We start from the raw sequence: 25,800 nt of genomic DNA, 5'->3' as shown, positions 1-25,800 counted from the left end.
TCTCGTGCCCACGAGAAACTTCCGCGTGCGCACGAGTTAGTTTTCTCGTGAGCACGCGGAAGTTTCTCGTGAGCACGTGAAAGTCTGTATATTGTTATTTTTGCAAAGGTCCCTCCCTTATAAGGTCTCCGTACTACGAAGACACAGGAAGATAAGCTATAAATAAATAGAAACTTTTCTGTAGGCTACAATGTAGATTCTGCATGTTTTTTTTTGTTTTTGTTTAATGCATATAAAAATTAATTGTAAAATTGTCTTGATGGTCTAGCAGTTTGTTGCTATGTGATCTAAAAGGTTGATAATGTGAAATTAATCAGCTGTGGTTTGTCTTTGCTTGACGCTTGGGTTCTGCCTCTACATAAGTACAGCAGTTTCTTAAAAACTGGCCTACGGTAAGATTTTTTTAAAATACAGAAAAAAAAATCTATTAATAACATTGATTTCATTTATTAATATTTATTTGCTGTTGTAAATTGCATTTCTATACTTTAATAAAGAATTTGAATGAATAATGTACTGAACACTCTTAATGCTTATATTTTCATTATGTTTGAGTCTTATATGTATAGTTCACCTGAAAATTCTGTCATCATTTACTCACCCTCATATCATTTCAAACCAGTATGACTTTTTTTCCTCTGCAAAACAACACATTTTGATAAATGTTTCAACTGTTTTTATGTTCCAGACAATGAAAGTCATTGGGGTCCATTGCAGTTTTGGACTTTTATTGATTGTATGGACAAAAAAAGAAACAGACATTTTTCCAAATTTAATCTTTTGCAGCATTACGCAAAAGAAAGTCATAGAGGTTTGGCACAACATGAGGGTGAGCAAATAATGACAAAATTATAGTTTTTTTTAATGAACTATCCCTTTAATAAACTCTTAAAAGAGCAATATTAAATCATTGTGAAGATACAAGACTTGATTTACTTGTCCTGATCAACATCCATCTTCTGTTGTGGGTTTGCAGAGCGGTTCATGTAAGCACAGAACCTGACGTAGACGTATGGGATATCCTCCAGAAGGCTCCAGCGACAGAGTATGAAAAGATCGCCTTCCAGTATGGAATCACTGACTTGCGAGGGATGCTTAAGAGACTCAAAAAAATGAAAAAAGAAGAGAAGAAAAGTGCAGGTTTGCAGCCCTTTGTTAATCTTAAAGACCACAAAAATTTGACTATTAGCGATAGCTCAAGTTGGAAGGATGATATAGAAATATACTGTGTGGATTAGTACATGAAAGACTATGCTTTGCAGTTTTATAGCCTGAAATGGATCTGTTCAATATAAAACATCAAAGGTTTATTTGTTACATGCACATTCGATGCATTAGTGAAGTGTTTTTTTCCTACAAACTTTTATCACTATACAAGAGTACAAAGCCAAAAAAAGACAGCAAACAAACAAACAATGTAACATTAAAGAAGTATTTCTTTTCTGATAGTGCGACTGAGCTTTTCATTATTGTATTCACAGCTTTTCTTAGGAAGCTGGACCCAGCCTACCAAGTCGAAAAGGGACACAAGATCAAAATGCAAATTGAAGTGGCCAATCCAGATGCAGAAGTAAAATGGTTAAAAAATGGACAAGAGATACACCCAACTGGAAGGTATTTATTTAGGTCCTTTCACTTTAATTAAAAGGGTAAAACACATTCTGAGTTATAATTATTATGCATGGTCTTAAAGTAGTAAAGTGCATGGAAAGGGCACGCTCACAAATAAATATTTCTTTGTCTATTTCTTTGACTTTTGAAAACGCTGTGTGCTTGCTGATGGATGGACTGTTCTTCCTTCTCTCTGCTGTCAACCCTAGCAAGTGAGTGGCACTTAACAGTATACCTGACAGTGCGCAGCCTACACTTGATAAGCAACCTCGGGGCTCGGCTGTTGTCTGTGGGGTTAGATGTCTCAAACAGCCTGTTGACTATGAATATGCAGGGACAGTGTTCCAAGAATGCACAGCAGCACTGTAGACTCAGATGTCAGCTGTTGCAATGGATGGAGGCTGTCAGATGTTTAGGACAGACTGAAATAACAATGGAAAAAAACCCTAAACAATCCTCAATGGCTCATAATAGCTTTCAGTGACCTTAGTTAAATGAAACCTCTTGTAAAAAATACATCTTGTGAATTGAAGAATTTTAAAGCAAGTCTTGTCATATGTTTAACAATTGTATATTATTTGTTTGCCACAAAATTTCTGACATGATAATGTCTTCATTGATAAAAAAAAAAAAAAAAAAACTTTTGTTTTGTTAATTTGTGATGTATGTTTGGAAGAGCCTCTCCAACAGTGATGCTTTGTCCCCATCTAGAGAACAAAACTGGAATTGCTACTGAATCATTTCTTGTTTTTCCACAGGTACATCTTTGAGAGTGTAGGCAACAAACGTTTCCTCACCATCAACAACTGTTCTCTGGCAGATGATGCTGCTTATATGTGCGTAGTTGGAGATGAGAAGACCGTCACTGAGCTCTTTGTTAAAGGTAATTAACTTCCACAGACAAAGATCTTTGAGAAAAGACATTTTGTAAATATTTTATATGTATTTTATAAATATTAAATCATTTATTTTTAATCTCTCTCTCTGTGCCTTTTAGAGCCTCCTGTTCTGATCGTACGTAACCTTGAGGATCAGATGGTTATGAAAGGAGAAAGAGTGGAGTTTGAGTGTGAAGTGTCTGAAGAGGGGGCTCAGGTGAAATGGTGGGTCTATCAACATGTGCACACTTCCAATTCCTTTTCCTTTTCGTTATTAATAACACATTTACAGGACAGATTTAAAAAAAGGGCTTTCTGGTTAGATGTGCATCTGTAGTAAACATGAATGATCAAACAAAAAGTTGATATCAAACGACGTCAGAGAAGAGGTTAGCACAAGCTTGTCCTTGAGTCCTGGCATTCTTCAGATGTCCAGTAGATGGCATATGTGTCTGTTTCAGCGTGGCTGGCTGGTTGGGTGAGTCACACTGACTGACAGATGGTGGTGTATGAGTGAGTGCTGGTTCTGCCATACCTGTAGCCAAGGCTCTATATCACCCTGGGCTGTAAATGATCAGTGCCTGGAAAAGGTCATAGCAGCCTTTTAGCACCTCACAAGTGTCCTAGAATGGAATGAGAAAGTCACCGGTGGTTAATGGCACCTCTCTTGAATAGTGGATGACTTTCTAGAACCAACATGATTAGGGGAAGGCAGAAGTAGATACTGTTCCTGGTACTGAGACTCCGCAGTGTATGACTATATTACAAATGGGGGTAGTAATGTGTTTTTGTGTGTCTTTAGTCTAAACGGATTAGAACATTATGTACAGTATAAGATGTAGAATTGCATGGCTTGGGGATCGGCACATAAGCTTATGTGTCCATGAGAAAGATTAGCAACTATGAACTTAATAAAATCGTTAGTCTTTTACTATGTCAGCCATTTGATTTATCACATTTGCTCCGACTACTACCCTGAAGTAATGCTCATAAATCAAGATTTACTTTTCAGAGGTAGTTATTGAGTATACACCACGGCAATAACTCTTTTAGCCATTGCTACACCTTCAAAAATGTTCAGATGCAAACCTTCTTGGAATTTCCCTTACTATTGTATTTAAACACCTTTTCTGTCATTGATTTCTTTCTAACTGGCTCATTTTCAAGATAATAGTGGTTTGAGATGTATGAAATGCCTAGGCACTAGAGAAGCATGCCAGTTTCACATAAGTCATTTCAGGGTCTTTGTTACTTCTGTAGTACTTCCAAGGATTTTTAACTTAAAGGACAAGTTCGGTATTTTACACTTAAAGCCCTGTTTTAAGATAGTTTCTGATGAAATAGAACGGTTAAGATTAAAATTTGGACACATGCTGCTGTCCCGAGAAATTTCGGTTTCTGTGGTTGCACCCCCCCTCCCCCCCCCCCCCCTCCCCCCCCCCCCCCCCCCCCCACCGCCAAAATGGTTGCATAGGTGCACAGAAACAATCCTTCCTAAAACGCATTAAACTTTAGTTTACAAAGACCTGAAACTCACCGAGTGGTCAGGGGTGTTCACTGATATGCTCACTCAAAAATCGCTGCAAAAGATGCTTTCCAACAGGTTTTATTGTAGTTTTTGTCAAGTCAAATGGAGTTACACAAAATCTACGATAAAACCTGTTGGAAAGCATCTTTTTCAGCGATTTTTGTGTGAGCATATCAATGAACACCCCTGACCACTCGGTGAGTTTCACGTCTTTGTAAACTAAAGTTTAACGCGTTTTAGGAAGGATTGTTTCTGTGCACCTATGCAACCATTGTGGAGGTGGGGGCTTGGGGTGCAACCACAGAAACCGAAATTTCTCGGGACAGCAGCATGTGTCCAAATTTTAATCTTAACCGTTCTATTTCAACAGAAACGATCTTGAAACAGGGCTTTAAGTGTAAAATACCGAACTTGTCCTTTAATTTCAGTGAAGTTTTAGAGATTTTAAAGTCAGTTGAAATGCATCTATTTAGTAAATGCATGCTACAGAACTTATTGTGAACCATTCATGATAAAATATCATAACATGATCTTCTGGTAAAAACGATAGACTTCTCCAATTATTTAGTCCCCTTAAACCTCGCCCCTTCTTACAATCTACTGCAAGCTCGCATTCATTTTTTAGTGCAATGCTCACATCTCAAAATCCAATCAAGTACCGATGGACAGAACCATTTCACTCGAATATATGTCAAAATACAGACAAAAAGATCTGTTGCTACTTTTGTTTCATAATGACTTTAAGATTATAATTCAAATGAACCCTAACACAATTCTCTATAGAGTTTAAATATATAAATGAATATGTATATGAGTTTGAATAGTGAATTGCAATTCAATGAGATGCTGACGGAAGTTTTAATGAATATTAACAAATAGCAAACCTCTGACCTGTACAGGGAGAAAGATGGTGTGGAACTCACCCGAGATGAGTCCTTCAAGTACCGCTTCAAGAAAGATGGATGTAAGCATGTCCTTATCATTAATGATGTGACTAAGGAGGACTGTGGACACTACCGGGTGAAAACCAATGGAGGACAATCATTAGCAGAGCTCATGGTTCAGGGTAAATACCTGACTTTGGATATAGTTTCAAGGCCTTTGATATTTTTTGCAGATGTCTGTCCCCACAAATGTTTCCAGATTTGTAATGTAACTTGTGTTTGATACTGGAATGGATACAAAATGTACACACACATCTATTGCAAATGGCAGTCGTTAAGGTTTCTAATATGTAGGATGTGTAACTAGTCCTAGGTCTGCATGTCATGATTTAAGTTCAAGACATCTAAGAGTTCTTCATTCTTCATTCACTCCTCCCTTAAACCTCACCCCCTCATGGCCATGTCATTCAAACTTCACCTCTTGTCAGTTCAGAAAACATGGCCACCGACACTTCTGTACAAGGTTACCACTCACAGTGCCCACATGCCAGCTATTGTTAGACCGCCTGACCCATATATTTTAACAAGGCAGATGACTCTTTCCCTCCTCACTCTCTCTTTCTGTCATTGTCACACACCACTCCATCCATCTCTTTTAATAGCATCTTAGAAAGTTGACTCATTCCCTTTCTCTCCCATTTCTTTTTATTGTTTGTTTTTCACACTCTCTTCTCCCTCCTTCATTCTGTCTCTGAGTCTTCTAGCATGTATTACACTTTACAAGCAAACTGATACCCAGATGTGTCAGCTACCAGGTTGTCTGGGCTTTTGATCAAGTGCAAGAGGTGCCAAAAAAAAAAAAATAGCTGCCAAGCAATACTGTAACTCTACCAGGCTGCGGTGGGATTGTTACCTTTTTTTACCCTACCTCTCTTTATTATAATCTTAAAGGGATAGTTCACCCAAAAATAACAAAACACCATATGAAAACATGGATATTTCATATTATACATCTAACACCTGAATTTCCACATTACATTTGATAATACATACTGTATGCTAGAATAGCATTTTTGGTGTAATGCGGTAGTGATGACATAGTTCTCTCTTTGACCTCTGACCTTTAGAGAAACAGCTAGAGGTCTATCAAAGCATTGCTGACCTGACCGTGAAGGCCAAAGATGAGGCTGTGTTCAAATGTGAGGTTTCTGATGAGAATGTGAAAGGCATTTGGTACAAAAATGGAGTGGAGGTGAAACCTGATGCCAGAACTCATATCACACACATTGGCAGGTAAGTGCATGTGTGTGTTACTTTAATGGTGATTTTGAAACGTAAATGTCATATCTAAGCACTCATTTGTTAGGACTAGTTTTAGTCGGTATAAATGTTTAGTATATACCATTTCATCATAGCCTGGGTTTCCCCATGCTCCCTTGCCGCAGCGTGATTTTATTCACGCTGCTAGGCAGTCTGGATTCCATGGTCCAGATTTTCGCCTTATCTAGGGAACCAATCACAGAACGGGGAGGGAGCAGCAAGACGATGATGACGTCTATGCGACACACCACACCGAAGCAGTTTGTTTATACCGGTTTATACTTATGGATCCAACATGGCAGCAGACGTGAAGTTACCTTTCGATGCAGCCTTATGGCTACATCGTCACTGCAGTTGCAGACGCGCAAGAGTATTCACACTGGAAGCATTTGTACAGTGTCACAGCAGCGGCTCCAAAGCTACATATATGGGCATTTCTCAGATTAAGGGCCAAATTGGGTTGCTGCAATTTTGAAAATTAAAATCCCAAATTTGACTAATTGGTATACATCAAATTATCAGTCCTTAAGTCAGGTACAACGCTATGAGATTGGTTGAGACAATAAGATAAGGGAATTTATGATTTTTTGCCATTTTTTTAACAATGTCAAGTAAATGTGTCATTACCATCACATCATCGAATGTATGTAAAAAAATAAAACTTAAATGATAAATCAGTGCTTTTAAAACATTTTGTGGTTTCACATGAAATCTATTTTATCTTGAACTTAATGGGATTGTTGATTTTTACTTGCAAGATGAATTATAGTCATTTAAGTATCTACATTTCTGATTCATCAATCTACCCTGGCTTGGAATATAAGCTTATTTTAAGTGAATGCCATATATCAAAACTTTTGTAATACAGTGATAAATTAGACTGTCCAACTTTGTCAGAAATATATAATTGTAGGATGTTTTTGTAATTTATACATAATTTATTGGCAAAAATACGTATGGTGATGGTGATGACATTGCAGTTCTGGTAATGACAGTTTGTTGCGGTGATGACAAATCACTGATCATAACCTATTGTAATTTAAGAGCCTAAGTGACTTCAGACCAAAAAAAAACACCAGCTATTAATTGGTTTAAACATCAAAACATAGCTTAATCTGATTATGGAAGACCAAACAGGAACTGTGTGTATCTGCCGTCATCACCACCACAACCTGTCATTACCAGCACAACCTGTAATGTGCTGGTATAATGACTGTGCTTGGAATGACAATTTAGTAAAAAAAACTAGCCTTGCTAGCAAAGATGATGACTAAGCAAGTGTAGCTAGCTTTCCACATGTAATGTACACCATTTTAACTAATAAAGTGATAAAAATAATCCAAAAATGTTTAAAAATACAGAAATACAACACATATGGTAATGACGCATAATAAGTGTACATGCCCAACACAAAGAATAAAGAGTAGATTTATTACTTTTCTGGACATCAAGGCATCAGTCTTGCAGCTTGAAATCCATGTGCTCCACTATGCTATTAGGTTACCATGGCTACCAAATAAACTTTTGATGAAAAAACAGTTAAAAAGTGCCTTTATGCAGAGCGTGTTGGTAATGACAGCTAAACTATGGGACAGGTAGAAATTAATCAAAATAAAGTACAAAATGCATATATATGCTTAATCTGTGCATGTAGTTTATTAGTTCAGGTAACATTTAATTCATATGCATATTTTTTTTTATTAAATTGTGATAAATAATGTTTGAAATATGGCACGACGTGAAAACTCTGGTGGCGGACAACACCAAAACACAGATATTGTACCACAAAACACCAATAAAATGTGTTAAAATCATTAGTAAGAGCAGCCATAAAATAAGTCTAGGCTTGTTTTTGTTTATACTAATTAGTGGTGCTAAAATGTATTAGATTGAATTAGTTTTTAATAGAATTACGCCCTGTGGACAGAAATAGGCCAGAATTCTGAGAAATAACCATATAAGTGAGCAATTCTTTACAAAGACAACTATACATTTGTTTTTAGAACAATGTTTTTATATAATACACAACTTTCACCCAAACTGAATAATTAAAAACAAGTTTTTACCGGGTAGCCTAAATCTTCTATAAATATTTTTGAATCTTGATTTTCTTTTATTTGCCTATACTCAAGTTCTTGTTAAAACTCACTAGACATGCTTATTCTGTGCATTTTGGGCACGTTTTGTGTGAAATCATATTTATTTTTGTCCATCAAAAGTGTGCTTTCACTTTAATTTAGCGTGAGCAGTGCAGCAAAAACAGATTCGACGCCGAAACCCCCGCTTCACTGCTGCTCACGCACCGCTCCTGCTCGACGCTCACGCGCTGCTCCTGCTCCCGGTGTGAATGCACTCATTGATTAAAGGAGAACTCCGGCGCAAAATGAACCTTTGGTCTAATAACACATTGGTACTTAGTCAACCGTTCTCTGAGATTTGTTTTCATGATAATCGAATGTAAAGAGTTTTATCTCTAAAAACTGTTTAGCCTATAACGCTAGTATATAGGGCATAGAGTCATGACAAATAAAAATCACTAGTTAATACCACTAACAAGGCTCAAAATAGTTTCGACCAGTCGAACCACGAACGCCGTGACAAGTGAGCTGATCGATCGGAATTACGTTTGTGAAGTCTAATTACCGGTACATGGAAAAGCATGAATTATATTTGTTTAAATCTGCCCTGTCTGGGGAAAGGAAGGCCAAGAGTTTTTTCGGTCATTCATGCAGATCAATGAGCAAGACTTACAGCTGGCGATGCAAACTAAAATCACGCAATAGTTGCTCTAACTTATATATCAGAAATAATTTCACTGATTTAAAACATAACTTGTCTAGTGTACTTACTCAGTGGATAACTGTCCATCTGGTCCCTCCGCTATGGGTCGCCGGCTCCAATTTATTTTCGGGACATGGAAAAAAGTTGCAAGTACAGCCTTGTTTATCAGAGCGGGGAAATCTTCAGACTGTACAAAACGCGTCTCTTGGGTGTCGCGACTCAACAGGTCCCGCTCCGTGCAACACAGTCACTCCTGTTCGGTGTCCATAGCTTCACAATGTCCGCAGGTACACCACTAGTTTCCCGAAGTACGAGGCTGTGTTGTGGCATTGACCACCGGCAGCTCTCTCTCTCTCTCTCTCTTGTAGCCCTTTCACGGAGCTCCTGCAGCTCTTGCGTCAGTATATTCCGGCTTGAAAAGATAAGACCGTCCATCAAACATAAACGGTTCGTCGGTTGAATAATCCGCCATCTCTTTAGTGTGTATCTTGTGGAAGCACCAAGTCTCTTTTTAAATTAGTTTTATTTATTTATTATTTTATTATTTTCTCTGTTGCGTTCAGTGCTTCTCTTATGCGCTCAGTGCTTTCTTTTCCGAAAACAACAGACCATTTGAGATTACAAGTCACAGTTCAGCTCACTTGGCACAGCGTTCGTGGTTCGACTGGTCGAGACTGTTTTTCAAAGATGGCTCCTGTCTGTATACGCGAAGTGGACTGTCTTTATAAAATATCTTTTTATTAAACTCTCTGTACACTTACAACGTTCTCAATGCTTCGGTTTGTATGTAGGGACCCTCATTATGTTACTGTGTTAGTGTGGGGCTATTTTGAGCCTTGTTAGTGGTATTAACTAGTGATTTTGATTTGTCATTACTCTATGCCCTATATACTAGCGTTATACGCTAAACAGTTAGAGATAAAACTGTTTATATTCGATTATCATGAAAACAAATCTCAGAGAACGGTTGACTAGGTAACAATGTGTTATTAGACCAAAGGTTCATTTTGCGCCGGAGTTGTCCTTTAACATGCACGGCGAAAAAAATAAGCGCCGCTCACGTATGCGGTGTGAAATGGCCGTTGGATACATCGTGTACACATAAATCTCTGACCCATCATCTTCTTCCTCTTCTAATTTCTGTCGCTCTACATACGTCATCTGGTATGATTGAAACCATAGACATAATAAATACATAGACGCCCTATTGGCCGCTGGAGCGTACGTCAATGGCGCCGCCATATTGCGGAGGGCAACTTTCTCATACTTCTCATAATGGCTGTTTCGTGTGCTGCTTGGGGCTGTACAAATCACCACACAATTGAAAACAGGTCTCGATGAATTATCTTTCACAAGCAAAACTGAACATTTGTTTCTGGTTGTATTTGGTCATGATATAATTAGTAATAGTAACGTTCAGAGGAGAAAAGCTGCAAAATTTTAAAATACTACTGTTATTGTGTCACGAAATATAGTTTTACTAGTTTTTCAGTCGACAATGTAGTTGTTTAAAGCTAAAATCTGTGGTTTATTCATAAAGATAGCGCCTATTTAAAAATTTGATCGGACGTTTTCGGAGTTGTGAGATCCAGGCGTTCACCGGGCGCTCAGCGCTCATGTACCCCGCCTGGAACAGCCTTACCTCGGCTAGTGCTTCTGACGTTCTTGTGTATGTCTAACGGGCGATCTTTGGTCTCACAAAAAGAGACAGGGTTGTGACATTTTATTTTATTTAGCCTATGTAGGAATATTTTAAAATATATAAATTATTTTATACATTCTCTTCACTGTATGTAGGCCTATATAAAATAAAATGACACAAATCTTTTTGTTAAATGTCAGTTTAATGAACAATATTATAATGTTTCATATTTTTTTCATATTGTCTATATTATTCTGCAATTGATATTACATTGTATTTGCTGTTCTTATTATTATTGTAATATTATACCACTTGCAATTATCAATCTATTACAGCTATATGCTGTTAAATTACTATTCATAGTCACCATTTAACTTATTATTTTTTATTGTCTATATACTGTAATTGATATTTCTTATTCCGTTGCTATTATTATAGTATTATCCATAAACTATATGCTATTATCAATATTTGTATTATTATATTATGTACTTATGATATTATATAATTATACTATTCATTACTATTTTATTTGCCGTATACTGTTTGTTTATTTTATAAATAAACTATTTACTATTACTTCTCACTTTATCTTATATTTACTATTTGCATTGCACTGTAATTGTACCATATCATATGTATTACCATAAAGGATCCATCAGTTATCTTTGTTATTGCTAAAATCGGGTCAATCACAGAAAATGCTTTTTCCACAATAAGAAAACTTTATTTAATTTAATGTAAAAATTAAATTATATCTTCACAATTCTTATCCAAGAATAAAAAGCCAGATAGTCTAAGTCTAACTATCGAGATTTTAAATAACTAGAGATGGAACTTTTTGTACACCACGTACAAACCACTGAAATCAGTTGATAAATGTAATTATTTTTTGTTTTTATCCAGAAAAACCGCAGCTCACCGTTTACTTGCATTTGATTACAGTGCAGTCTTGCCCTCCGCAAAATGGCAGACGCGTTGACGTATCGCAGCAACGTTCCAAAGTGGCCAATAGGGCGTCTATAGTCTCAGCCTCAGACGTCACGCCCACGGAACGTTGGCTAAACGTCTGATGCATATGGTACACTTAACTGGAAACACTTCAGGAATGTCGAAGTCGTTGAATTTGATCGGATTTCCAGGGGGCGCGAGTGTCGCGTTTATTTTCGGTCCGCCGAAAATAATTTTAATATTGTAGTCTTTTAAAAAGGCATCTGAAATAATAAACTAAGTGCAATGTAGTGTTGTCAAAAATATAGATTTTTCAATATATATATATATATATATATATATATAGACTGAAATATCTGAAACGCTTCCCATCGGCGGTAAAGTTAGTTTAACTTTAGACATTCAGTTTAATAGCCATTAAGCTCTCTATGTATTTCATGTTTTCAGCCCAAACCAATTCAGATATACATAAACACATGTCCTTTGCATAGCAGAAGGCTTAATAAAAAATAAAAAAACAATGTATATTAATTAGATCTATAAATCAATGAAACAATTTAACTATAGTATGTATGGCATTATGGTATCAAACTAATAGTAAAATGTTCAGAAAAATTTCCCTTTTATAGCACAAGGCTCTGTTTTTGGAATTAGCATTTTATTATAATTAGAAAGAGACGGTGTAGTCGGTCTAGTCTAATGGCACAAATACTATTAAAACTTAATTTTGGAAAAATACTTTGTTTTAAAAATCTTTGTATTTACTGACTTTCTATTAATACAATAGAGTGAATGACAGCCTCTGTGGTCTCGCAGTGGCTTACATTATTGGCAGTTTAGTGTTGATTAATTTACACCAAAACAAAGATAAAATGTATGCCTTCATCTCCAAAAACATTATTTTTGTCTTACATTTCATAATGAACTCAGACAAGCTCAGTGCCAACTCTTTTTTGTGAATTGGAATGTGGAATACACTTGATGCATCCTTCAAAATGAGCTGAATGAAGGACACGAAACAAAGGCAGCCTTTCAAGGATCCTTCAAATTGAGATGGCCTTCAGCTGCGCTTGATGACATGGCAACCGAGATATGCAGCCTTCCGTTTGAGAAGCAGCCAGAGATTCACATTTTCTGAATCAAAACCGACGAACAAAACAGAAACTACACAAAACTGTCATTGTCAGAGAAAAATTAGCCTTGTAATGATTGCCAAAGCTAGAGACCTTTTTAATCAACAAAATTTTCAAAAAATATATTACAACCTCATTTCACTGTTGCACAACACTGCTGAGATGTTTATATTGTAAAGGTAATTTATATATTTATATTTAGGATTCATAAGCTCACCATTGACGACGTGAAGCCAGAGGATGAGGGTGACTACACCTTCGTACCTGAAGGCTATGCCTTCAATCTCTCTGCCAAGCTCAACTTTTTAGGTAGCCTAATTCCTCGTTTAATTATTACTGACGAATGTATGTTTAAACTTTTTTGTAATTTCAATTCCATTGTTTAATATTGTGTTTTGTCTTTACAGAGGTCAAGATTGACTTTGTTCCCCGTCAAGGTAAAAAAATCATTACAATAATAATTGATCAATCATGTATTTCTAGGAACGACATTAAATCATAAATGTTCTGTTTGACTTGTGTCATACAGTACATTCTTAAGGTAATGTATGTGTCAAAATACTTCTATTTTGTTTTAGATTAAAAAAAAAAAGTATTTTGTTTACTTTAAGATCCTCCCAAGATTCATCTGGACTGCATGGGCCGCACCGCTGAATCCACAATCTTGGTTGTGGCTGGAAACAAATTGCGACTAGATGTACCAATTACTGGAGATCCTGCCCCCACTGTCATTTGGACAAAAGGAGAAAAGGTAAGAGCGATTCATTAAATTTTGTCTAGTATCGATTTTTATCCAATCCCTCTCTGATCGAATAAGTCTGGGCTACATTTCCCAAAAGCATTGTAAGTCTAAGGAGATCTTAGAAACAGTTGGCAACAATAGTCAGTACGATCTACTTGCTTTTGGGAAATGCAGCCCTGGTCAGTTATGGCAGAAGAGCCAAACATACACTTTTCCTTTAGAATGTTATTTAGTTAGAGAATCGTTTTTATTTGAGGACAAATTATGTTTGAATTCATCTGCAGTTTGTGGTGTACTGTAACTCTTTACGATTTGCCATGTTGTTGCAAATGTAACAGGAGATCCAGCATGTGGGCTTCAGAAGCCTTGACAGGTAGGTACTGTAACATCTCCCAACCATAACCAGAAAGTCTTGACGAGGCTCACTGGGACTGGGAGGTTTGTGCTGAGATGAGAGGTTGACACTTCAGTTTCTCACACTTAACTAAACCCCTGACCTGGTTGCCATGGCTTCACCGCTTCTGCTCTGCTCATGTAGGATAGCTCTAAGGAGGGAGAGTCGCGTCCTGAACTGAGGCACACGTGGACACTGAAGAACGGTGAAGTGAGTTCGGGCCTTAACAATCCCCGACTGCTTGTACAATGTACATTATTCTGTGCCTTATATGCTTCTTGCTTTGGCTATGATGTTGGATGTCTTGTTATTGACCCATGCTGCATGATGGTGATGCAGTCTTGATTGATTTCATCCAGGGAGACACTCCATGGGAACTCATGTTCATATATATAGTCAATATTTAATAATACTTCATTTTTAAGTGTTTCATTTTTTCTTGTTTAGTGAAGTGTAGTGCAGTTTAGTTCTTTCTTCTCTACTTTAACTGTGGTTTGTCTTTCCCTGGGTACAAAGGAAACAAGCTGCTCTAACATTAACACAAGCATCACTTTGAAACAAAACTCATCATACTTGTGAAATCCCTACACTGCTACAAAGCATCAAGTGTTTCACACACCGCACACTACTCTGTAGAATACTGTGTCTACAAGGTGAGTGCGTCTTTCATGATTTAATGTTCATAAAGTATAAAGTTTGAAAATAATAGGTAAGCACCTTCCATTCATAGGAACTAGAGGGAGGTATTTACCAGGTAATGTATAATATCTGAGATTTCAGATATCTGTAGTATCTATGAGTGTTTTGGCAAGTATTATTAGATCTTTCTCCATGATCTATTCCTGATTGCCTGGTTTTGAAAATTCAGTGTTGAATGTGAGTGCCTGTGACTGATCCAGATTGAAAACCACTGACCATTTTTTAACAAGTGGTTTTGATTGGTCAATCAGGTGCTGACAGACTCAGATGGGCGTGTCCATGTGGAGAGTACCAAAGGCCATTGCATCTTTACCATTGAGGGGGCGGAGCGTCAGGACGAGGGCGTGTACTCTGTCATTGTACGCAATCCTGCTGGAGAGGATACAGCTGACATTAACGTCAAAGTTGTTGGTAAGCTTAACCTCATTAGTGTGGGTACGCTTCCCGGCTGTTCTCCAGGAGGCTGAAGTTAGGCCCTAATTTCATTACGGGCCATGTTGCAACACCCTGTTGTACATGAACTCAGAAAGCTCTTTAGATTTCTTAGAACAGTACTAGGGTTTTTTCATGGCTTCTGGCACACAGCAGAACTGCACTTTCTTGTTTTGTAGATAACAAAATAAAATGCATAAAAAGGCCACAAACTGAACTGTCCAGATAGATCTCTTTTTTGGATCTGGATGTTTATTATCACTCCATAAATAGATTACTTCTTGTATTGCCATTATGAGGTTTTCAGTACATTCACATTAATAGCAGAGTTCTGCCATTTGAGAGCAAAATGCCTTTGATATAACTGTATATTAGCTGTACCGCACTTTGACCCTTATAAAGAAATGGTCTGACTGCACTTTTAATGTTTTACAGATGTGCCAGATCCACCTGAAGCTCCCAGAATCCTTAGCGTTGGTGAAGATTCTTGTATTGTCCAATGGGATCTCCCACTCTTTGATGGTGGTCAGCCAGTCATAGGTGACATACCTTACAGTACATGTTAATATTGTATCAACAGTAACTCTTGTTGGCATCATTACAAGTTCTCTCAACCACTAACTTAACACAAACACCATCTAACTTGAAGTTAAGTGAAGTTATGTAAACCTATACAACCTAGATATTCTGAAAAATGACCTAATTATATGGCCGAAAAGTCTGAAAATCTCCTTTTAAATGTGCACTTTAGGAAAATGCATGATGACAACAGTGTGTTCTTAATGTCTTCTAAGGTTATGTCCTGGAAAGGAAGAAGAAAAAGAGCTATAGATGGATGAGACTCAATTTTGATCCTTATAAAGAGACAACATATGAGGCCAAGAAAATGATTGAGGGCGTGGCCTACGAGATGCGCGTTTATGCAGTAAACGCCATCGGCATGTCACGGCCCAGTGCCGCCTCCCAGCCGTTTGTGCCAGTTGGTGAGTTCCACTGCTTTGATTTATAACTTTACTTATGTATAAGGGACACGCTTGTTTCCCCTGCTGTTCTTTAAACCCCTTTTACCAATATTTAAATGTAATAGGTAGTGGCTGCTGTTCATCTCCAGACATGTAGAATGACTTAGACACATCTTGCCATTCATCTAATTGGTCCATTCCACAGGCTGTGCTGTTAAACTGGTCAGAAAAAGGTCCTTTCAGTTTAAATTTTGCGTAAATGTTTTTCTCATCTTTCACATAATCTTCTAGTGAGCTGCGTTAAAAGGATTGCTATCTGTGTAGACTGTTGTCTGTTACAAGACAGCTGATTAGGAAACTATCCTTGGCATCCTCCTCTATAAATAATGGCATGTTAAAACTCTGCAAAGCTGTATCTATGGCAGTGTCTAAAGAGAGGAGGGGGCAGGACAGTGCACTTCCTTTGTTGCTTGCCCTGTCGCGTCACTGTGGCCAGAGGAGAAGACCACAGCAGGTGTTACAGAGCGGACAGACACTTTTCAGGAGGCTCTCCTTGGAAAACTTACCAGACTGTAGTGATCCAGAGGCAGAATGACCAAACCGATGCTCCCCAAGACTGCGGAGAAGAAGCCAGCTGAGGCACCACCAGCTGAGACACCACCGGCCGATCCGGTGCCCAATGTTCCAGCAGAAACCAAAGAGCCGGAGCCAGAAACACCTCCTCCAGAAGAACCTGCACAAGAGGGCAGTGCTGAAGCTCCTGTACCTCTAGCTGAGGAGGAGGCAGCTCCTGCTCCTCCTGAAGATGGAGCTTCTCCAGCAGAAGCAGCACCAACAGTACAGGAGGCGGTACCATCTGCAGAAGCAGCCCCCCCACCAGAGCCGGAACCAGAGCCTGAACCTGTTGGCAGTAGGCGTCCATTTCTAACAATCTTTTGGGGAGCTTATTAATACAGGGATTACGTCAGTCTCCATGACATCATTATATCTCTTTTTATGGCTGTTTTGATCCATCATTGTCATTTAACTTATGTCAAGAACCACTCACTGATGAAAATGCCAGAGAGAGGAATTAAAACCTAAACTGGTTTTATAATGCCCGTCCGCATGTCATCACTGGCTATTGTATTTGGCTTGGGCAATGATGTGCTTAAAACTTTTGTTTTGTTGAATTGAGCATGTAGAATTTTAATACGTGAGTGTTTTTTGCGTGAATGGTTGCATGCAAACGTTAGCGAAATTAAGTGAGTAAAGAAGGTCCATTGTCAATAGAGTAGTGATGTATGAAGCACAGCCCACTTCCAAAGTCACTGCCAAACCAAGCAGTTTTCTTTTGGTCAACAGTCAACACATCAAAATTGTGTACCCGACCTGAACGCAATGCGAAATCTGCATACGGAAATCTTTCACCTTCAAGCGAAATTCCCGATTGTGCAAATTCCTATTGAAATGACTATGAAACTTTGCTGAACAATGGTAAATGTAACCACACCTTAAGGCCTGAATAAGTGCACCAAACTGAAGCCTCATCATTTTACTCTATTTATTTCAGTTAAAATTCAATTGTCCTATTTACAGTGATAAACGGTTGTTTGCATTTCAAGGAAAAGTAACTGTACTCTAAATAACTTGGCTAGATAAGAATAGATGTACTTGGATTTGCTGCAAGTTCATAGTCTTCATAAATAAAGTTTGACCTGGGCATGCCATTGCCGCTTAAATATGGCACAAACATTTTCGACTGAAGCTTGCTTGCAAATCACAGTAGAGAGCATGTATATCTTCAGGAGGCCCTTATCACCACTGACCTAGTCAACCTCAGACTCATGCAAGCAATGTTGGTTATTCTTGTCTGTAAGAAAAGGCTTACTGTGAGGTAGAGATGATGAACCTTGCTTCTATTTCTATGGCTGCTTGGCTTGTGACAATGCTATGCTCTTCTCACATTATTCAGTGAGATTTTATTGGAGACCAGGGTAATAAGTCTAGGTAAATCCAACAATGTAGTAGTTTTCCTTGCAATCAGCTGCCAAAGCTAACATTTAGTACAATATCATAGGTGCAAAAATGCAAACCAGTTTATTGGGTAAAGTGATAATGGAAAGAAAAATGATAGTGTCAGTTGAACTTTTCCAACAGTTTCACTATGAATTTACTCCAGCTGCTGATATAAAGCACTTGAACAAAACTTTATACAAGAACATCTTATCTTTTTAGTGGAACACCATCTCATTCTTAAAACTTCCTGTCTACAGCTCCTACCAGCGAGCCCACTGGCCTGTGTGTTGATGACATCAGTGATACCTCTATTTCGCTGAAATGGAGGGCTCCAGAGAGGATAGGCTCAGTTGAGCTTGAAGGCTATGGGGTTGAGTACTGCAAGGAAGGCTGTAAGTCAAAGTTAAAAGCTCAGCTAAATTAGCAAGCCCACAGATTCCACAGAATTGCTTTAAATGCGTTTATCAAGAGAGTACAGTTGTGGTCAGAATTATTGGCATCTCTGATAAATATGAAAGAAATGCGCAAAAATCTAACCTTTCGATGAAAAGTAAAAGAATTGAAAGTGGGGGGAAACTCACATTATGAAATAAAACAAAGTTAGCCACAATTATTGGCACCCCTAGATTTTTTTATGAGTAAAATATCTCTGAAGTATATTACCATTAATATTTAAATTGTTTAGCACACCAGGGTGACCCGGAACATGAAATTGTCTAGCTATGACTTCTTGTTTCAAAAGTGTATAAATATGAGGAAACACAAAAGCCAAAATCCCTTAATCATCCATCACAATGAGTAAAACCAAAAAATATAGTTCTGATGTGCAGCAAAAGAATGTTGAGCTTCACGAAATAGAAAGTGGCTGTAAGAAAATAGCTAAAGCATTGAAAATCCCCATTTCCACCATTAGGGCAATAATTAAGAAGTTCCAATCAACTAAGCAGCTTTTTGGCAGAAAACACACCTGATAGGTTTGGTGCAACCTGGGATAAAAAGTACTCCATGCCCACAGTTAAATATACAGCTGGATCTTTAATGTTGTGGGCCTATTGTTTTGCTGGAGGACCTGGACATCTTGTTCAGATACATGGTATCATGGATTCTAGCAAACACCAACAGATAAAAAATCAAACTGAACTGAAGAGAAGAAGCTTGGTGGATCTGATGGATCTGGGAATCTGAAGGATCTGGAGAGATTCTGTATGGAGTCTCATCAGGCATTATAGGAGAAAACTCGAGACCTGTTATCTTGGAAAAAGGAGGTTGCAAAAAGTATTTAATAAAAGGGTGCCAATAATTATGGCCACGTGTTTTGGAGAAAAGCATTTATTTCATAATGTGAATCACCCCCCACTTTAAATTCTTTTACTTCAATGAAAGGTTAGAATTTTTTCAATTTATTTTAATGAAAGATCAAAAGGATGAGCAATGGAGTTTTATTTTTTTACAGACATCTTTGATCATATTTCCTAGGGATGCCAATAATTCTGAACACAACTGTACACAACTGTTCAAAATTTTGGGTTCGGTAAGATTTTTTTCTTATGCTCACCAAGGCTGCATTTTTACAGCAAAAATACAGCAAAAACAGAAATATTCTGAACTATTATTACTGTTTTCTATTTTAATGTATTTTACAATGTAGTTTATTCCTTTGATGGCAAAGCTGAAATTTCAGCAGCCATTACTCCAGTCTTCAGTGTCTAATATGCTGACTTGGTGCTCAAGAAACATTTCGTCTTGTTATCAAAACCTAAAGTTTTTGCGATTATTTATTTATTTTTCAGGTTTCTTTGATGAATAGAAAGTTCAAAAGAACAGCATTAATTTGAAATAGAAAATTTTAGTAACTATGAAAAATCTTCCCGACCTCAAACATTTTGAACTGTAGTGTAGCTTCAGCCTAGTGATATATTTGTATGAAATGTATCTCCATCAAACCTATTTTACATCAACTCATGTAACAATGCACTAGTATTTATTTCTTATTTTTAGCAATCCTGGTGTAAAAACAATATTTTCAACGGCATCAAAATGCTTTTTAGAATAAATCCTCAATATTCTGTGTCTGAAAACTTTATTTCATCTCTATAGCTGATGAATGGATCCCTGCATTTTCGGGTCTCACAGATAGGACCTCTGTGATCATCCGTGACCTGCCAACTGGAGAGAAGATGCAGTTCCGCGTGAGGGCGTATAACATGGCAGGCCCAAGCCCTCCAGCCACACTGCAACAAGCAGTCACCATCCGTGAAATCATGCGTGAGTGAAGACAGAGAATAATCTCAAAATGTTAGGCTAGCCCATCATGGGATCATTACCTAGTTCTAGTTGGGAAATAATCATTTTTCATTCGAGTAGTTTGCATCACTGGATGTAACTGTCAGTGTTTTAACATTTCTATCGTAAAAGTTGTATTAAATGTTTCGATATTTACATCTCTCACTCTCTTTCAACGTTAAACTGATGCTTTGCACTGGAATTCACGCTCTGGTTTTGTGAACAGTAAACCCCGCCTACTTTGATTTGATTGGGCCATCTCAATCATTTTGACATCAATGAGTGCTGTTAGACCTCTGAATCAGACCAGACTAAAAATGTAACTTTTAAACCTTTTTATCATCCTAACAATGTGCATTGCTGCGTAATGGAGTGCAGCAGAGCAGTGCAAGAATTCCAAATATTGGGGGGACAAATTGGCCATTTCTAATTATTACTGACTGACTTGTCCCCCTCAATGTCCCCCTCAACGTCTTAAAGGGTTAGTTCACCCAAAAATGACAATTCTGTCAGTAATTACTCACCCTCATGTTGTTCTAACCCCGTAAGACTTTCGTTCATCTTCGGAACACAAATTAAGATATTTTTGATGAAATCTGAGAGCTGGATCACTGCTTGGTAGTTTCATCTGCCGGGCCAGAAAAGTTAGTAAAGACATCGTTAAAATAGTCCAAGTGACTACAGTGGCTCAACCTTAAGTTTATCAAGCGACGAGAATAGTTTTTGTGCGCAAAACAAAACAAAAATAACGACTTTATTCAACTATTCATTTTCTTCCGTGTGGGCCTCTGAGTGAGTTCACGAGAGCGCCACGACGCATGAGCGAGAACTGAGAAGATGACGCTCACGATCATTTGATGGGAAAGTGTGAAAGGTAAGCCATTCATTGTGGGGCATTGGTAAGGCACTTTTACATTTTCTCGTTGGTTTCTCACGATTCGGACATCCAGGAAATGCACACTTAAGAACCATTTTAAACACTACATCGAGACCCATCTGCGTCGTCTTCTCAGTTCTCGCTCATGCGTCGTGGCGCTCTCGTGAACTCGCGTCAGAGGCCCACACAGAAGAAAATGAATAGTTGAATAAAGTCGTTATTTTTGTTTTGTTTTGCGCACAAAAAGTATTCTCGTCGCTTGATAAACTTAAGGTTGAGCCACTGTAGTCACTTGGACTATTTTAACAATGTCTTTACTAATTTTTCTGGGCCGGCAGATGACATTACATTGCAGCCTATGAAGGAGTGATCCAGCTCTCAGATTTCATCAAAAATATCTTAATTTGTGTTCCGAAGATGAACGAAAGTCTTACGGGGTTGGAACAACATTAGGGTGAGTAAATACTGACAGTAATTTGAATTTTTGGGTGAACTAACCCTTTAAGGTGTGTTTTTCCCTGGGATACAAAACACAACGATTACTTTTTGCACAGTGTGGGCTGCTAGAGTTTAATGTTGATTCAATTCAGTTCAGTAACAGTGTCGATGGGGGAGGGTGCAGTTCTTCTCTGACCTACATATTGGCCTGTTCTCCCTTAATAGATTGTGTTTACAGATATGATATGTGAGGCCTCTTGCTACAGATGAGTCTACTTGATAATAGACTCAAGCTATGTTTATACATGGTAATGTGACAAATAAGCTTTATTTTTAAGTGAAGATCCATCTATCACATCACATTATAGTCTAGTGTTGGGAAGGAAATTAGATGGAAAAGGGTAAGATAGGCTATTATCTTCATGAATCACTTACATTCTCTTATTGCAGAGCGGCCCAAAATCTGGCTTCCCCGTAACCTTCGTCAAACACTCATCAAGAAAGTAGGAGAAACGATTAACCTGGTAATCCCCTTCCAGGTGAGAAAAGTCATCCTTCAGACTGTGTTTGTAACATGCAAATACCTAACAAAATGATGCCGCAGAACATGTGAATAATTCATTTGAACCTCTTTCAAATGCAAACAATTTAGATTAATTTCTTGGCAGGCATCCTCTGAGTGCTATGAAAAGATCCAGCAAAGTTCTCTATTGCTGTATCCAGCTGCATTATTTGTCACAGAATGAAGCCATTGGCTGTCCTCTTTTGATGCAGACTTTGACCTCCAACTGTTTCCATCAGCCAGAGCTTCAGTGTTCGGCTAGACTGTAACTTGTCCACTTGTTTGTTCACAGAACCCAGTTTGTGAAACATACATCTTCATCCTCTCACTGTATAAATACACTGTACTCTATGGCTGAAATACAATGAAGGAGGCTGCATACAGATTGCAGTCAATGACACCCCTATAGGGAACTCTAGTGTCTAAAACATCTCCATCCATTTTTACATTTAACTGACGCTTTTATCCAAAGCGACTTACAATTGCTATATATGTCAGAGGTCGCCTCTGGAGCAACTAGGGGTTAAGTGTCTTGCTCAGGGACACATTGGTGTCTCACAGTGGATTCGAACCCGGGTCTCTCACACCAAAGGCATGTGTCTTATCCACTGCGCCATCACCACCCCCTATATGTATTTTTGTCATAACATAAGTACTTTTTATGTTTCTTGTCAGTAATATAGTTAGTGAGATGTCTTGACACATTCTTCACCCACTTTTAAGGGTAAACCACGGCCGCAAGTAACCTGGACAAAAAACAATGAGCCTCTGGACCCTAAGCTGGTCAGCATACGGAACAGCGACACTGATACCATCCTCTTCATCAGGAGATCTGAGAGAAAGGATTCTGGGAAGTATGATGTTCAAGTGCAAATTGAGAATGTGGAGGACAAAGCCAATGTGAATATACAGATTGTTGGTAAGTTACTAGGACCTGTTTGTTAGCATACACTGTCAGTTTAACCTGTATTTTTGACCAGATTTGACACAGTTGCCCAAGAATAACATGTAGTAATTACATACAGTACAATGTTCACAGTTTCTGATCACAGTAACAGAATGCGTTTTCTTCTATATAGTACTTGTGTCTTTGTTTGCATCAGTAAACATCAGAACGCATTTCGTTCTCTTCTAATTTCAGACCTGCCAGGCCCACCCCAAAGTTTAAAGGTGATGGATATTTGGGGCTTCAACGTTGCCCTGGAGTGGAAACCACCCAAGGATAATGGCAACTGTGACATCACAGGCTACACCATCCAGAAGGCTGACAAGAAAACCATGGTAAACCCAAACCTACAAACTAGGCATTTTGCTGAAATGGAAAATTATTTTATTTTATTTTATTTTATTTTATTTTTTATTTTATTTAGAAAATGACTGCCCTACCTGTTCTGTTTGATATTGAGTTATACATACTGTATGTACTGTTAGAGAGCTCTGCTCCCCTGCTGAGCACTGTTAGTAGTAAAACTCAGACTCAGAGCAAGAATTTGAGGAAAAAGAGAGAAGAGTTAGTGGGTTCGTAAGCCTCCCCACACTGACAGCCTACCATTGTCTATCTAAAGCAGCTAAGCTTGTGATCACTGTAATTGAGTAATGTATGTACACTATTCATCAGTGGCACAGCATTGCAGGGACACTCTAAGTTTATGGCCTCTATTGTGATATACAGTTGGCCAGTGGCACTGAATTGAGGGCCAGAGGAACAGCATCCAGAACATCCAGTACCCAAAGCTCCAAAAAGACCCCTACCGCTCACCACTCCATGGCACCTGTGCCCCCTTCGGTGCAGGCATGCTGTAATCTTAGCCCGCGGCCTTGCCCTGATTTAAGTGCTGTCATTATAGTGCTCTCTTTACCCCTTTGTACTCTTGAGCCACTAAAGTTAGCAGCTAAATAAAAAGCACCCGGTTTGGGTTTCACCTCACATTGTTACTAAAGCCAGTCTATTCTTCTCGCTGTGTTCAGAGCAGCAGGCAGGAAGACAACGAATTATCAGGTTTCACAGGATAATCTCAATCAGAAATCGGAGATGCTCTGCTGCTAAATATAAAAGCTCTTTAGGCTGCAGGCCTTGGGGCACATTCATAGGCAGGCCATTTACCTGCTTCTGCATCTACTGCTCCCACGGACATAGTAATGACACTTCGGCTTAATTCATGTGCTAAGCAATCCTACAACGTTTTCCCCATTGTCTACTTCTATAACAATGGACGGAATGATTTTACAGTGGTGTATTCAGACATCTGAGAGCCACGTGACAATGTTTTAGATTAGCACGGATAATTGGTGCCATAGTATAGCCACATACTGTTTGCTGGTGACCATATGACAAAGTGGTTCACAATGAACATGAACATGTAGTGTTTTTATGCCCATTTTTATAGTTAAGCTGTAAAAAACAAAGAATAAATAAAATAATTAATTCATTGAGGTTTGAGCTTTAAAATAAATTTTACATTTCTGAATGAACATACACATAGGCTACAACCATCACAAAGAAAACATGAAACGTGTACAAACAGTTAAATCCAATGCAACCCCCACCCTGCAATAAATAAAATGAAGTAATACATTTTAAATACACTACTTTTGAAAAGTTTGGGCTCGGTGAGATTTTGTAATGTTTTTGAAATAAGTGTCTTTTGCTCACCAAGAATGCATATATTTGATTAAAGCTACAATATGTATTATTTTTTCGCCGCTAGGGGTCGCTAACCTCTTACAATATCAATGGCGTAGGTTGATGACGCATAAGCGGAATTATGGAACTTGTCATGCTGATGGATCTAATAATGTTTATGGATGAGTGAATACATTGATGTTTTTAACATGACTGTGGTATGAAGCATGGCACGATTGCTAATGAGAGACAGATATCAGCGCCACACGCGAGTCCCACGGTGACGGATATAAAGGAATAAGGACATTTCATTCTACCGAACTACCCACAAGTGCAGTATTACTACTCATAAACTGAATCCAGTTTATTAGACGAATGAAACTTGTGAGGTAACGCAGCGCTGTTTCAGTTGGAAACTTTCAAACTGCATTTGAGTGTGTTGAAAGTTATAAAATGTTATTCTATGTGTTAGTTTGTTGGCTGTATGAGACTAGCAGTAAGCTAGATGATAAGAACATTAGAATAACATACTGATCATATTATAACATTTCATCATGTTGAGCTATAAAACATTGACTAGTTTTATGTACATTTGCTCACCTGTCTAATAAAGTACATGCAAGAGCGGCGTCCCTGTCAAGTCGAAGTTAGTCGTGGACGTGGAGCTCTCAGCATCTCGAAAACGCCATGCTGATATTAATCCTTGTTTTAGTTCTCCTTTTGTCCCAAAGTCTGCTTGCCAAAGTCTGCTTGAACGGAAAAACAACAGCGTGAGCGTGCCGCTAGACGTAAGACAGTTGTCCACGTCTGTCGCCATGTATGAGCGGAAACCAGGGATAACGCAGATATTACTTCATTGACAGGCGACAAGTGAACAGGGACGAGCCATTATTTAAGATTGGAATTTCTCTGAAATTAAAAATCTTTGGGAACTTTTGGGATATTGTAAGTACACAACTGCAGGAAATATATCACACTGTGCAAGTGATTTTTGGATATTTTATTACAAAAATCTTACATATTGTACCTTTAAAAATACAGTAAAAACCTAATATTGTGAAC

The 25,800-nt window shown here is 38.2% G+C and overlaps 2 protein-coding genes across 3 annotated transcripts in view; one reads left to right on the top strand and one right to left on the bottom strand.

Annotated features, from left to right (window-relative positions):
* Positions 1-25,800, bottom strand: part of cars1 (cysteinyl-tRNA synthetase 1) — a 107,828-nt gene that overhangs the window by 33,477 nt on the left and 48,551 nt on the right. The gene's annotated exons all lie outside the window — the stretch shown is intronic.
* The window catches only part of mybpc3 (myosin binding protein C3), a 43,077-nt gene that overhangs the window by 11,124 nt on the left and 6,153 nt on the right, over positions 1-25,800 (top strand). Inside the window, exons 11-30 of the mRNA XM_056247982.1 lie at positions 369-392; positions 977-1,140; positions 1,482-1,614; positions 1,821-1,823; positions 2,370-2,494; positions 2,609-2,714; positions 4,917-5,083; positions 6,029-6,194; positions 12,931-13,037; positions 13,136-13,165; positions 13,340-13,479; positions 14,009-14,074; positions 14,815-14,974; positions 15,431-15,535; positions 15,790-15,978; positions 18,213-18,347; positions 20,053-20,220; positions 22,004-22,092; positions 22,839-23,034; positions 23,257-23,396. Coding sequence (XP_056103957.1) covers positions 369-392; positions 977-1,140; positions 1,482-1,614; positions 1,821-1,823; positions 2,370-2,494; positions 2,609-2,714; positions 4,917-5,083; positions 6,029-6,194; positions 12,931-13,037; positions 13,136-13,165; positions 13,340-13,479; positions 14,009-14,074; positions 14,815-14,974; positions 15,431-15,535; positions 15,790-15,978; positions 18,213-18,347; positions 20,053-20,220; positions 22,004-22,092; positions 22,839-23,034; positions 23,257-23,396 — 2,413 coding nt within the window. The remainder of the gene's footprint in view (positions 1-368; positions 393-976; positions 1,141-1,481; positions 1,615-1,820; positions 1,824-2,369; positions 2,495-2,608; positions 2,715-4,916; positions 5,084-6,028; positions 6,195-12,930; positions 13,038-13,135; positions 13,166-13,339; positions 13,480-14,008; positions 14,075-14,814; positions 14,975-15,430; positions 15,536-15,789; positions 15,979-18,212; positions 18,348-20,052; positions 20,221-22,003; positions 22,093-22,838; positions 23,035-23,256; positions 23,397-25,800) is intronic.

This window comes from Rhinichthys klamathensis, unplaced genomic scaffold (genome assembly GCF_029890125.1).
Source record: "Rhinichthys klamathensis goyatoka isolate OS25496 unplaced genomic scaffold, OSU_Roscu_1.1 h1tg000051l_1, whole genome shotgun sequence".
In the NCBI taxonomy this organism is placed as follows: domain Eukaryota; kingdom Metazoa; phylum Chordata; class Actinopteri; order Cypriniformes; family Leuciscidae; genus Rhinichthys; species Rhinichthys klamathensis.
Note: the sequence above shows the minus strand (reverse complement) of the source record. Positions and strands in the feature narration are given on the sequence as shown.